The following is a 14,260-nucleotide window of genomic DNA, read 5'->3' on the forward strand; positions in this document are numbered from 1 at the left end:
ATCCTGAGAGGGTGAAGGGCTGTCAGTGTTTTATAAGAATATGAACTTAATCTGATCTGTGTTTTAGGTAGAAAACTGGCATTTATAGATGAAAACATAGAATATCTTCACAACTTTAAGTTTAAAAGTCAGAGAAAAGTAAGAGTCACAAGAGACAGGTAGATCAGATACAAGACCAATCTAGAGAAGAAATGCAGCCTCAAAAAGGTCAGTGTTGATGAAAAAGAAGAAAAAGGGATATATTCAAGAGTAGTTTTCATGGTAACACCAAAAAACAGTTCCATTGTGAAAAAGAAGGAAGATACAAGCATCATCTTGCTGTTTCGTTCTTGAGTTTTAGACAGTGAACCAAAATGAGCACCAAAGACTGTCTAACAAACTCAAGGAAATGAGCATTTCCTCTTAGATATGCTTAGTTTCACTCTAGGATATTCAGGTGGATTTACCAGGAGGCAATTGTGAATCGGGATGAAGTTAAGCATATAGGTAGTTGTCATCAGCAATTATTGAAGCCATGTGACTGTATGGAATTACATATAGAAGGAATTTTGAAAAAGAGGAGAAGAACCCTGCAAATATCTGTGGTTAATAAACAGATTAAAGAATTATGACCCTGAAAGATGAAAAGTCATCTTTGTATAGAAAAGAATCCATTACAAGGTCAGTGACATGGCCTTATACTAAAGTGGTCTTTCCATCTCAAATCATGTTTCTGAAACTAATGAGTATATTTATTCTAAAAATATACTGAGAGCCTACCATATATCAAGTATTGCTCGGGGACTGTGAGGATAATAAACAAGTCAGACATGAATCCTGTCCCAGGAAGCACGAATTTCAATGGTAAGAGAGGAGCTGAACAGATGTTACATTTGCTACCATTGAACCTGATGTTTGACAACATTCAACAGAAAAGGTCGATGATTCCACAGGCACCACAGTTTCAGAAGCTGTTTCAAGCTTATGAAAGTTCCACTTTCATGATCTAAAGCCTAGATCATGACTACACAATATAGCCATTCTCTGAATAAGTTAGGACCCTTACACATGAGGTGGACATATGGGCAGGACCAACCAACCAAAATTGCAAGGCAAGTTTGTATTTAGTTTGGTGTGAATGGTATGCTATGGTGTGAATGCTTGTGGTCTCCCCAAGTCCCTGTGTTGATACCTAACCCCCAACACAATATGGCCACCATCTCAATACATGTTCCCATCACCTGTTTCCTAAGGTCATGCTTTGAACGGTAGTAGATGGGAACGGTAATCAGAAAAATCAATTCCTCTCTCAAAACATGCCACTTAAATTCACTCTCCATAAACGTCCCTGAAAGGTGTAATAGTTCGGGTGCTGCAGGTTAGTGGTTAAATTATTTTGGTCAAGAGATTTTCTACATATTTCAAGTCATGTCAAATTTACTCATTTATATCATATTTTTAGATTCCACAGTATTTGTTGAAAATTAGGTATCTGCCAGGTCTGGTATTAAGCACTGCAGAGCCATGCAATAGGCTATCATTGATTTATACGGTTCCTATTCAGGTAAAAGTCTTTTTTGATGAAAATATAATTCAGTGGACTCTCATTGTTTACAAATTCATAAGTAAGTTCCATGATCTTATGATTCTCAATTTATTTTTCTTCTGTTTATAAAATTACAGATGGCTTATTATAAATATTCATATATACAAATCGTTTTCCCTCATGAATTTAAATCCTACTATTTAAAATTAGTTAATCAATCTATGTATCTGTGTAAGCAATTTTATGTGTAATAAATGAGCCACATTGAATCAAATCAAACATATTATAAAAGAATTCTTGCTTGCTTGCTTGCTTGCTTTGCCTAGAAAACAAAGAAAGCCCTAGTTGTCCTACAATCGGTCAGAGGAAAACAATCACACTATACAGGTATGTTGTATTTCTTTATTCTGATAAATAGAGAAAAAACTTATAAACTACACAGCATATTAAATATGATTCTGTAAATCACAACTGCCAACAGTTAAAAGATCTTTAATATTTGAAAAAACTATGTACATATTAAGTCTTATTAAAGAAAGGCCAAAATTTGTCAATTGAAAGCATTAATGAAATATTTTGGTTGGTCCTCAATCCCAATTCTATATTTTTTACCATCTAGATTATACATTGATTTAAAATCAAACGTATGAAGGTAAACTCTAATATCTTCATAGGTCAACAACAAAAATTTATCCTTCACACTTATTTCTAGAAAGCAGCTGGGCTTATTTCCTAGATTGTTTACAATGAAGCTAGAATATCTGCAATAACTGTAGAGTTTCAAAAAGGATCCCTAGGGCTACTTCTGCATTCTCCTTCCCAGTTGAGCACTCTCCATAATTTCCAGATGGGTCATGGGGAAGAAACGAGTGTGGGAAGAAAGATAATGAAATTAGAAATGGGCGAGGCACATGGTGGTGGAATGCTAAGAGCAGGGATCAGGACAATCAACCAGGTGTCTAGGAAGGGACAAGTCACCAGTGTCATCTGCTGACCAATGGTAGGAAGAAATAAACTCAAAGGAAACACCACATTTTTCTAATTAAACTCAAATCTATTGACTTGTGGTGGTTCTTTGATGTTGTGGGGACTGCTGTAATAGAAACCAGTTGGATTTTCAAGGGCAAGAAACTTTGCCACTGAATAAGATGATGTCATCCTTCCTGATGACAAATAGGAATGGGTGGTCGGCTCTAAACAGCGTGGACTCAGGGAGTTGCTTTTCTACAATATTACTTCCTGTGGCAGCAGTAGCCTCGGTGCCCTCCTCATTGACCTCTATGTAAGATTTGTGCATCAGTCTTGATATATACAGACGACCCCCTGAAGCAATCCCAGAGAGATCTGCTTTGGATTCATCAAAGATATCTTTCAGCCCTAGGGGTCTCAAATATTGTTTCATTTCATAATTCTTCTCTATCTTGAACTGAGGAAAAAATACCTCAACATACTTAGAGGTCATTCGCCTTGGATTGGTCCATTCCATTAGATTCTGAAAGGTCAGTTTGTTTTCAATCTGTAAAAATAATTCAAAGATAATTTAGAATCATATGGTTAAGTGATAGATGAAACAATAGCTACAAAGATACATAGTTTTCTATAATTTATCCCTTCCTGGATATTTGTGTTCAAGTACATGAATCGGTCCTTGGAAGTCTTGAAACAGAATATGATTAAAATGAATAGTTCAAGTACTTTTTAACAAATCCAATGTTTAATTTGCTCTACTAGGAGAAGGCATGATTTATTTGCATCTTAGGGCAATTCCACTCTCTGTTCACCCATGAGCAGATACAACTAAAGTGGAGCAAAAGACAGGTGAAGGAACCTGAGAATCTGAGACCATCAGAGGGAGAAAGGAGCCCAGTGGTCATTTAAATCAGTGTTTCCTAGCCATCTCCTCATCATGAAAGATAGATAAAGTAATGTTTGCAGAGCTTAGTGGAGTAAACCAAAGGGACCCCATGTGGCCTGAGGCAAGGAGCCCAGAGCTCCAGCCTCGAAGGTTTGGGTGATCAATATCTCCCAGTACAGTTACCCATACTGTATCAAATTAATTTCTTGTTCTCAACAGATGAGGCAACTGAAGTGCAGGAGGCTGTAGTTCGATATGCCTGAAGGCAAAGCAAGCAACCTTAGTTACACAGCTAGAAGAGTCCTTATCTCTCTCTCCAGCAGCATCGCTGCCTACAAACAATTCACAAAGCCAATTCACCAGCTCTTGAATACTGAGAATTGATCACAAATTCTCAATTTAGAATAAGAAGATTTTTCAGAAACACTGTTTAGAAATCTTACATAAGGACATTTCTTCTCAAATTCAGGCTCAACTTCAATCTTAAACAACTTTTTACTGATATTAAATTCAACTTGTATTCTTATCAAGGACCTAAATTTGTACAGTCAAATTTAGTCTAATTTGAATTTTTTGCGTTAATTATCCAGTTTTGTGGTTAATCTGTAATATAATTTTACCCTGTTGGAATTTTTTTTTCATTTAGTGCACTGAGATCCAGTTTCCTCATCATTTTCTGGTTATGAAGGATTATGCAGGTATTTAAGATTGTATAGTAAGTAGGTTTATAATAGTCAGATTCGAACATTATTAGGTAAATCTATTACAGAAAAGGAAAATTCAGACAGTAAGTGCAAGAACAAAACTATGTTGTTAGCTTACTTTGTCTGGGCTACTTTTTCTGTTGCAGATAATTTCAAGTTAAACTAATTGCTGTATGCTAAAATCTGATTATTATGAAGATTATCAAGTGAATAATAAATTTAATATGAGGACCAATATTTTATATGGTCATACTTTAGATTTAATAGTACCAATGTTATGACATTTCTCTTGCTTCTCATGTCAAAACAATTTAGATGAAAATGTAATGGAAGAAAGTTATTGCTAAAATTTAGTAGTCTTTGTCTATGTAGAAAGTGTCATTCCAAAGCTTTACAGTCATGTTTTTAAATCATAGTAATGTCCCTTGGATGGTAGGCATGTCTATTTCTTTATATTCATTCCACTGTCCTGTTATTCCACAGCAAATATTCATTATTGTCCAAGTCAAAACAAAACGAATACTTTTAAGTGTAGTTGTAACTTTTCAGTGTAGCTGACATACATATATGTGTGTGCACATACATACACACAAATATGCATATCTACACATATGTGTCTATCAGAAAAATTGACTAAATTCTATCAACCTCCCTTCCCTATCTCCCATGCTTGCTGTAAATATCAAACAAGATAATGTAAATGAAGCTCAGAACACATGGCCTGGGATGTAGTAGGTGCTAAATAAATGGCACCTATTATTCCTTTTAAATGAGAGAATAGAGAAGAGAGATGAGTCTAGGCCTCTGAGATTGCAGATCAAACTCAAAGAGCCAAGTTCAGGAGGAGGAAAAGCAGAAAAAGGACTGAAAAAAGATCAGGCTTTGAGATACAGTGGTGGTGTCTGGCTTGCACGGCCCCCACCGTCTTCCCATTGCACTGTGTTGGTCCATTTCTCCTGCCACATCAGTCACAGGGCAGTCCCTACACTCTGCTTTTCACTTGAGACACAGCAGCATGGAGTGATGAAACTGCCTTTGCAAAATTACAGCAGTAGGAAATCTGACATAGTTGACTCCATCTTGCTGCTAACCTCCAAGCTGCTGTTGGTCATTCTTTGGCATAGGCTGAGCTAACTTTGGAAGAAATTTAGTTTATAGTTTAAATGTAAAGCAAGAATCATAATAGCCCTTCCCAAAACTAAACCACCTTTGTAAAACTAATGAAAGACCGCACGGTTATGATTGTGAGAGAGGCCTGAATTCCGCCACGATGTAGGCATAGTAAACATTAACCAATCATTGTTATGGAGGCCATAAAATTTGTAACTCCACGAATGACTCTTGTAGATAATATCACTATTGTAGAACCTAAGACTGGCCTTTTGAAATGTCTTTTCAGACGTTTACGTTTCTGACACTAACTCCACTTGGACTCGTGACTCATGACTCAACCGGTCCTGTGGCCCCCACAGAGTCCAGAGGTGAACTCAGTGCATGAGAACAGTTTTACACACGCTTGTGATTACATCCCCACCCAATCAACAGCACTTATTCCCTAGACCCCTGCCCGCCAAACTATCCTTAAAAACTCCTAACCTCCAAACCTTCAGGGAGATTGATTTGAGTAGTAGTGATCTCATCTCCCAGGTGGCATGGTCGGCTTCGCATCAATTAAACTCTCTTTACTACAATGCTGTGCCCTCAGTGACTTGATTTTTCCTGTGCAATAGGCAGGGAGACCCTCTTGTGCAATTACAGTGAGACCATACATTTTAATTCTCAAAGGCTCAGGTCTGTATCACATCATACCTGCCTAAAGATGCTCAGTCTAGCAAAATTTCAATAACACATAAAAGACTGTATTCATGACCGAACACCAAAAATACCTAAACTCACGTCTTTTTAATTCCATAGCTGACATTTGAGAGGGTTCCAACTTGATCAGTATTCAACTAAAATTATGCTAAACTGAGTTAAGTCAATCTCAGCAACTATAATGGTGTCTGGCTCGTACTAGGTACTCCTTAAATATTTGTCAAATCATTTAACAAGCAGGTAAGTCTGTAATATCTCAATACCCTGAAATCTTGCAGTTTATCAATGAAAACTGAATCCCAGTAGTGAACATGACAGTCGTAACTTACTTCAGAGAGGTCATTGTCAGGCAGCAGAACGTACATGTTTATGCCACCATTGTATCTGAGCTCAAGAACCTTCATTGACGGGTCCTCGATAACAGACAAATTGAACTTCCGCTCCTGGTGCATCATGGCCACTGACTTCCCAGAGCACTGAAAGTCAAGTCACAAAAAATTATTTATAATCTCACTTCATTTTACTTATTAACCAAACACATATAAGAATATTGTACTTGGTCAATAAATGATTGCTCAGTTGATCCTGCAGATTTTTTCCTGACAAGTTACTAACGGTGGTTGCATTGGTGCCAATCTTAGTGGTAAAGCCAAGACTTCAAGTTTGATTCCTTGAGTTTAAAATGACTGCGTGACCTTGGGTGAGTTACTGTGCCTCTCTGTGCCTCCATTTCCTCATTTATAGAATGGGAGTGACTATAATCCCTGCTATACAGGATTGTTGTGAGGATTACGTGAATTAATATGTCTAGCACTTGGAACATTGCCTTGCACTCAGTCTTTTAACTGAAAAGTCTCTATAATAAGTAATGAAAATGTGCTAAATAACATTAAAGTGAAAAATGAATGCTATAGGTTTTTTTTCTCTTCTCAGAAGTAAAATACAGACTAGTACTAACAAAATTACACAATTTAAGACCAGGTACAGTGGCTCATGCCTGTAATCCCAGCACTCTGGGAGGTCCGGGGAAACTACTTGAGCCTGGGAGCTCAAGACCAGCCTGAGCAACATAGCGAGACTGCATCTCCACTAAAAATCAAAAATAAAAAAAAATAGCTGGGTGTGGTGGAACATGCCTGTAGTCCCAGCTACTTGGGAGGCTGAGGTGGAAGGATCACCTGAGCCCAAGAAGTCAAGGCTAGAGTGAGCAGTGATTCCACCACTGCACTCCAGCCTGGGCAACAGAGTGAGACCCTGTCTCAAAAAACAAACAACAACAACAACAAAAACACAATTTAAGCATAAGGTATTGGAAAAATAAAAATTCCTGCAAGGTATTTGATAATGTCCTTCAAATTCACCAGGGCAAAAAAAAAAAAAAAAAAAGTAGCTCTTATCTTGAGAATATCATTTATAGATTTAGAGACACCATTGAGGTACAATAAACTTTCTCCTAGTGATGTTATAATCTGCAAACTTGTCAACATTTCTGTAATATCCCCTTTTAAGAACAAACATCCTACATGGGGAGGACAGATAATTCTCTGTCCTTGAACTGAAGGTCCTTCTCTCTCTGGAAAGGTTGCCTTTTTTGACTTAGAGTCCAATCCTCAGAAAGAACATACATGAAATCTATCTGCTTAGTGAGACAGGTCCGCAGAATTAAGCCTGATACACATGGGGACTGGGATGTGACAGACAGGATGTCTCACTGGGGCAGGGGAAGAATCACACATCCGGGTTATGCTGAAGAGATTATGTTACCAATTTTTAATATGATAGAACTAACATTGACATCAGAGATCCAGATTCCATAGCATGTTACATTACAAGCTGTCTGTTACAGCTACATTACATAGGGTGTGTGGACCAGCAGGGAGAGTGTTTAAAACAATGTTATTCTATAGTAATGCTTTTTAAAATAAAAAAAAATAGGAGAAAAGAATAACACAGGAAACAGGAATGCAGCTTCTGTGAAGCAAGGCAGGAATCCTAACACAATATTCCTGACTGCAAGAGCTTTGTTGTTTCTGCTGTACAAAGATTACTGTGTACAAACTGGTTTTAAAACCCAAGAATATATGTTTTATAAAGGTTGGTAATAAGATGTTTTAGATCAAAAACAGAACTAAGTGAAGAAATACATATGGCTTATTCTTGGAAATGCATACCTTTACTAAACATAGCTTTTCCCCTTGTAAAAGAAAACGCATTTCCTACTGTGACTCAGGAAAATCATTGATAGTAAATGATTTTAAGTGCAGACCCCATGGTTAAAATAATGAAAAATGAAAAATACACTTTTGTCATATGTTTTCTTATAGGCCTCCAATTATAATATCTTAAGACACATTCATGCCACTTCTTTCCATTTTGAATGTATTTTAAAGAATACCAATTTACAAGACACCTTTGGCGATGTTTCATAGCCTGCATGACAGGGAAAATAGAAAGTTTGCTTTGTAAAGCAACTGACCATACAATATTGGTAATGCAAAAGAAGAAATGAGTTAAAAACGGTGAATCCAGAGTTTACTATGTAACTATCACAGTCCTGCAAAGGAATACTATTGAGGAAAAATTCTAAATTAAACAGGAGATTGACAACATACCTTGGGAGATTTGAAACGGCAATTTGTGGTTTCACTCTTGGTGAAGGCTGATTGCCACTTGCCTTTGAAGTACACAGCGTTCACCAGCACCATTACAGCAGATGAGCTGATGCCACCGTCACCAATCACGTTCTTGATTTTGCCTTTTGAAAAAAAAAATTGAGGGGAGAAAGGTTTATTTTAATATGATTTTTTAAATGATTTAAAAGACCATTAATTGGTATGAAGTTTTTTCTTATCACATAATAACACCAATAAGAATATTAAGAATAACCTATGAGCAATTAATGTGTCCAGCACCTTCTAAGCCCTTTAGATGCAATCTTTGGTTTAACCCTCACATAATCCCTGTGAGGTAGGCATTATTATTGTTTCCATTTCCTGTTGATGAAGCTAAGGCACAAAGAGATTAAGACACACAACAAGAAAATGATAGCAATAGGATTCCAACCCAGGAAGACAACCCCAGAGTCCCTGCTCATAGGTACCAAAATGCCTTTACTGCATTGACTAGGCCACCTTTTGCTGCTACAGTACTTCAATCCATTGAAAGGGTAATGTCCTCCTTCATTCTACAGTAACGAGATTTTTGCTGGACGCTATGCACTATTCTGCATATTTGAATTGCAAATGTGAAAGACATAGCCTGTGCCATCATTGAGCTCCCAGTCCAGCACAGAAGCGTCAACATCCGAAGAGCAGTTGTAACCCACCAGTAACATCGAGGTCTGATCTCAGTGCACTGTGAGAGCACAGATTAAAGGCACCCAACTTTTTCTGTGGTGTTCTGCTTTAGCTGAAGGACAGTGGGGAGCAGGGAGAGCTTCCATAAAGCAGAGACTATTTATTCAAAGGCACAGAAGCCTGGAAGGGCAAGGTGTATTTGTCGGGGAGAATAAGTTGGCAAGATTGGAAGCAAGGGCCTGATAATGAAGAGGCTTGAATGTCTAGTAAGAATTTTGTATTATTTTGAAGGTGATGGAAAATAATTGCTCAGGATTCACTGAAAGACAAGAAAGGTCACGGTCATGATGGATCTGATTTGCCTTTCAAAAGGATGGTTCTGGTATTGTGTGGAGGATGTGGGCTTCAAGACCTGGGTAGGGTTGTTTAGAATACTGGCAACATTTTAAAGGGTTTCCTCAAATAAATATTGAGTACATATGCTTATGAAAAATTAGAGTAATTATGCATAGATTTGCACAAGAAAGGAAGACAGAGAAATAACTACTCTAAACAGAAAAAATTGTTAGCAATCTGATACCCTTATATTATATACTAAATAGAATCCCACCTAGCTTTTAGAAAAGGAATAATTACATAGTTTCTCTTGATTTCTAAGTATTATATTTGAAACATGTAATGGCTAAACATCAAAGTAACCCACTATGAATATAATGAGGAATGAATGAATAAAAAGAAAATTTATACACTGCATTCTTAGTCCCAGGACTAAGTGTATGCTGCTGAAAGTTTGCATTTAAAGTGCGAGATATACTTATCTCATATTTCTGAGGCATAGCTAGGCTCAGTAAATGCAGGTACAATGTTTAGAGTACAAATCAAGGCCAGCCCTTAGGTAATGAAACAACTAGTAGCTTTGGAATTGGTTGATGAACAAAGCAAGGATTAATAAATTTCTTTATTTGCTTTGCACTAAACCAGAACATTAGCTGGAATTCAGTTTTTAGTTGTGACAGAGACTTACCAATAAAGAGCTGTACTTTTTCTGGAAGGTACTACCTTTGTTACATAAATTATTTTGGTAATTAAAGAACATTTTAAAATGAGAGATATAGTATACATCCTTGGAAAAAGCAATGTTATGAAAATATATTTCTTTGACGGTAGAATGTTATAACTTTAATAAGATTCAGTCCATAAAGGAAAAATAAAGTATGAAAATCCACCCTATCTTTTAAAAATAGGTTGATTATTAAATGAAATGCTATGCTGTGGTCATTGAAAATAATAATGTGGTCATTGAAAGTAATGTCAATAAAATAATAACTTAGTTTTTGTTCACTAACTAGGGTGAGATATTGAGGTTAATTTATCAAATTAACTCAGCTTGTTATTAATTTATGAAATGATCACAATACTATGTTTGTCCTGAAGGTTTTACCAATGAAATGAGAAAATGTAAAAGACTGAGCTTCTGAAAAGTGCAAAGCATTCAAATTATTAAAATTATTCAAAACCACATTGCAGACAAATACTAAAGCAATTTTAAGTAGCAGCAATCATTACTTTGAAGTAGGAGCTCTTCCATGTATGTACAAAAGACTCCCAGCTTTTGTTCTCAGTATTAACATATAACTGACAAATCTTGTAGAAAAATAGGGTATCTCAATACTCACCATGTGTTTCACCTTCAACCCACTTATTAATTTTACGTCTAGTGTCTTCTAAATGATTTGTAAAGTCAACTCGCTCCACTTTGGCATCGTATAATTTTTCCGCACACTCAATGTAGTCCTACAAAGAAGAATACAGGTCTTGTATTTACAAATCATCACCAACTAAGTATACAAGAAATGTATTTTTGAACTTTTTATTTTCACTGCTTTATTCAAAGGTTCAACTCTGCCTCAAAGATAAGTATGTAAATATAGGGATATATAGAAATTGGGCTGGAAGGGGATCTTGTGAATTTGAAGTTGAATTTGTACAGCAAATACTCTGTTTAAACTTAAGTTTATCTGAAGTGGATTTGAGGAGGCTACTAGAGAATAGATAACGTCCACCCTTTTACCACTGCTTTCTCATATTAAATAATTCAATAGCCTCCTAACTAGTCTCCCATGCCTGTGTCATCCCTTCCTGCTGCAAATTTTTCAAGGCTACATTATTGCACTCAAGACAAAGCCCAAGCCCTTGAACCTTGCCGACAAGGCTCTGCAGATCCCTACCCTGCTTATGTCATAGCCACTTTCTCCTTACTCTGCTCTCCCACCATACCATATTCCTGACAGTTTCTCAAAAATGCCATGTGTCATCTCTCACTAGAGGTGTTTGAACAACGTTCCTTCTGCCTGAAATGGCCCATATACCTCATGATTACGTCTTACCCATTTTCTAGTTCCAAGTATGGCTGTCTGTCCTTGACAGATATCTTCTCTAGGTTCCACGTACGTTTTCTTTCTTTCTTTTTTTTTTTTTTTTTTTTTCCTTTTTTTGAGATGATGTCTCACTCTCGTCCCCTTGCAGGCTGAAGTGCAATGGCGTGATCTCGGCTCACTGCAACCTCTGCCTCCTGGGTTCAAGCGATTCTCCTGCCTCAGCTTCCCAAGTAGCTGGGATTACAGGTGCCTGCCACCATGTCCCACTAATTTTTGTATTTTTAGAGATGGGGTTTCACCATGTTGGTCAAGCTGGTTTTGAATTCCTGACCTCTGGTGATCCGCCCGCCTCAGCCTCCCAAAGTGCTGGGATTATAGGCATGAGCTACCTCGCCCGGTCCCACCTACATTTTCTAATAGTCTGTTTACCTTGATTTTTTTCTTAACAGCTGTTATCATAATACATCCTTTTTACCTTTGAGATTGTCTGAGTCCTTCACAAAACAGCAAATTCTGTGAAGTCAAGACTATATATGCCTTGCTTATGATTTTATTCCCAGTACCTAGCACATTGCCCTGGACATAATAGTTGCCTAAGAAATACTTGCAGCCGGATGCGGTGGCGCAAGCCTGTAATCCCAGCACTTTGGGAGGCCGAGAGGGGCGGATCACGAGGTCAGGAGATCGAGACCATTCTGGCCAACACAGTGAAACCCCATCTCTACTAAAAAATACAAAATAGCCGGGCGCGGTGGCGGTGCCTGTAGTCCCAGCTACTCGCGAGGCTGAGGACGGAGAATGGCGGGAACCCGGGAGGCGGAGCTTGCAGTGAGCTGAGATCCGGCCACTGCACTCCTGCCTGGGCGACAGAGCGAGACTCCGTCTCAAAAAAAAGAAAAGAAAAGAAATACTTGCTATTTTTAATTTTTAAAAAGTCACAATGATCTAATTTATCAATACATTAGTAATTCAACAAATATACACATATATATCTTTGTGGAAAGATGTTCAGAATTAGAAGAAAAAGATGTATTACGAACCAGGTATTGTTAGTGGATTTCCTATTAAAGTTTATAGGATTTTCATCCTAATAATGAAGATTCACTAGTTATCCTTTGTCTATCCACAGGAAAAGACTAGCTCTCTAATGCAAGCTTTGTGTGTGATTTCCTTAGATACAGCTCTTTTCATCTACTGATTAATTCATTCTTCTATCCACACATCCATTCATCCACCCACTTTGACACAAAGAGTAGTTTTAAGTAGTCCATGGCCCAGGAAGGTTGATACGTGCAAGAGGTTGATACATGCAAGATGTCAGCAAGGAATAAAGATAGCAGTCGGAAGGGACAGGATAGTTACATAGATGTTGCTATTCTCTACCACTTCCAAGAAACTCAGACCAGACATAGGGGCTCATGCCTGTAATCCCAGCACTTTGGGGGGCTAATGTGGGCAGATCACCTGAAGTCAAGAGTTCGAGACCAGCCTGGCCAACATGGCAAAAACCTGTCTCTACTAAAAATACAAAAAAAAAAAAAAAAATAGCAGGATGTGGTGGCACGTGCCTGTAATCCCAGCTACTTGGGAGGCTGAGGCAGGAGAATTGCTTGAACCCGAGAGGCAGAGGCTGTAGTGAGCCAAGATTGTGCCAATGCACTCCAACCCAGGCAACAGTACCAGACTCTGTCTAAAAGAGAGAAAGAGAGAGAGAGAGAGAGAGAGAGAGAGAAACTCTGGAAGAGCTAGAAGCCACTAAGCATTTATACTTTTTAAAAAAGTCCAACTAGTATGTCATGTTGCTCTCCTTCTAAGACTTGTCTATGTCCTTAAAAAATACATAAAACTTAAGTGACATAAAAAATAAAATTTGGCCAGGCAAGATGGCTCATGCCTGTAGTTCCAGCAATTTGGGAGGCTGAAGCAAGAGGACCACTTGAGCCCAGGAGTTCAAGACCAACCTGGGCAACATAGAGAGAACTTTTCTCAACAACAGAAAATTTAGCTGGGCATAGTAGCACGCACCTGTGGTTGCAGCTACTCAGGAAGCTGAGGTGGGATTACTGCTTGAGCCCAGAATGTGTTTCCTGCCATGGATACCCCTAAATGGGCTGACTGTTCCTCCATTCCATTTACAGCTCGACATCCCTACCAACGGACACATTCTCTTCTGTTTTGAAGCCTGTCAGTCTAGTGAACCTGAATATGTGGATTAATTGGGTAAAAAGTTGAACTTTGGAAATGGTGATTTTTCAAGACATCTGAGAACATAATAAGTAGCAACAAGAAACAAAACCATCTTTGTATGACTCAGTAAAAAGACACAAGCCTTTGTTCAGATAATGGATTTAACAAGATTCAGGTCCTTCTAACAGAGGCAGTTTCACCTACCTTATGAAAGCCATACACTTTTTCCGCAAAAAGACCATTCACAATGCTGAGATCATAATCCTTGTGGGATGCATTTATATCAGAAAAAACTCTTTTCAGTTGAGACTGGAACCCTGGCTGTTATTAAAAAGATGTATAAAAATTTAATTTTGGACTGCAAAGATATGCATAATCTCATTTACACATAAAATAAAACATGCATATTATACCATAAAATAATTTTTAAAAATACTTTAAAAACAGCAAACAAGGCCACATACATCTATGTCTTACCCTTTCTCAAAATAGTGTCTGTG

General features: G+C 37.7%; 1 protein-coding gene across 2 annotated transcripts in view; it reads right to left on the reverse strand.

Moving 5' to 3' along the window:
• Positions 1-1,913: 1,913 nt before the first annotated feature.
• Positions 1,914-14,260, reverse strand: part of SERPINB7 (serpin peptidase inhibitor, clade B (ovalbumin), member 7) — a 71,500-nt gene continuing 59,153 nt past the window's right edge. For both annotated transcript variants that reach the window (XM_011974154.1, XM_011974153.1), the window contains exons 4-8: positions 13,965-14,081; positions 10,872-10,989; positions 8,512-8,654; positions 6,229-6,375; positions 1,914-3,041 (exon numbers count right to left, since the gene is read on the reverse strand). In XM_011974154.1, the coding sequence (XP_011829544.1) occupies positions 2,643-3,041; positions 6,229-6,375; positions 8,512-8,654; positions 10,872-10,989; positions 13,965-14,081 (924 nt within the window). In that variant the 3' untranslated portion in view covers positions 1,914-2,642. The remainder of the gene's footprint in view (positions 3,042-6,228; positions 6,376-8,511; positions 8,655-10,871; positions 10,990-13,964; positions 14,082-14,260) is intronic.

This window comes from Mandrillus leucophaeus, unplaced genomic scaffold (genome assembly GCF_000951045.1).
Source record: "Mandrillus leucophaeus isolate KB7577 unplaced genomic scaffold, Mleu.le_1.0 Scaffold142, whole genome shotgun sequence".
Taxonomy (NCBI): Eukaryota; Metazoa; Chordata; class Mammalia; order Primates; family Cercopithecidae; genus Mandrillus; species Mandrillus leucophaeus.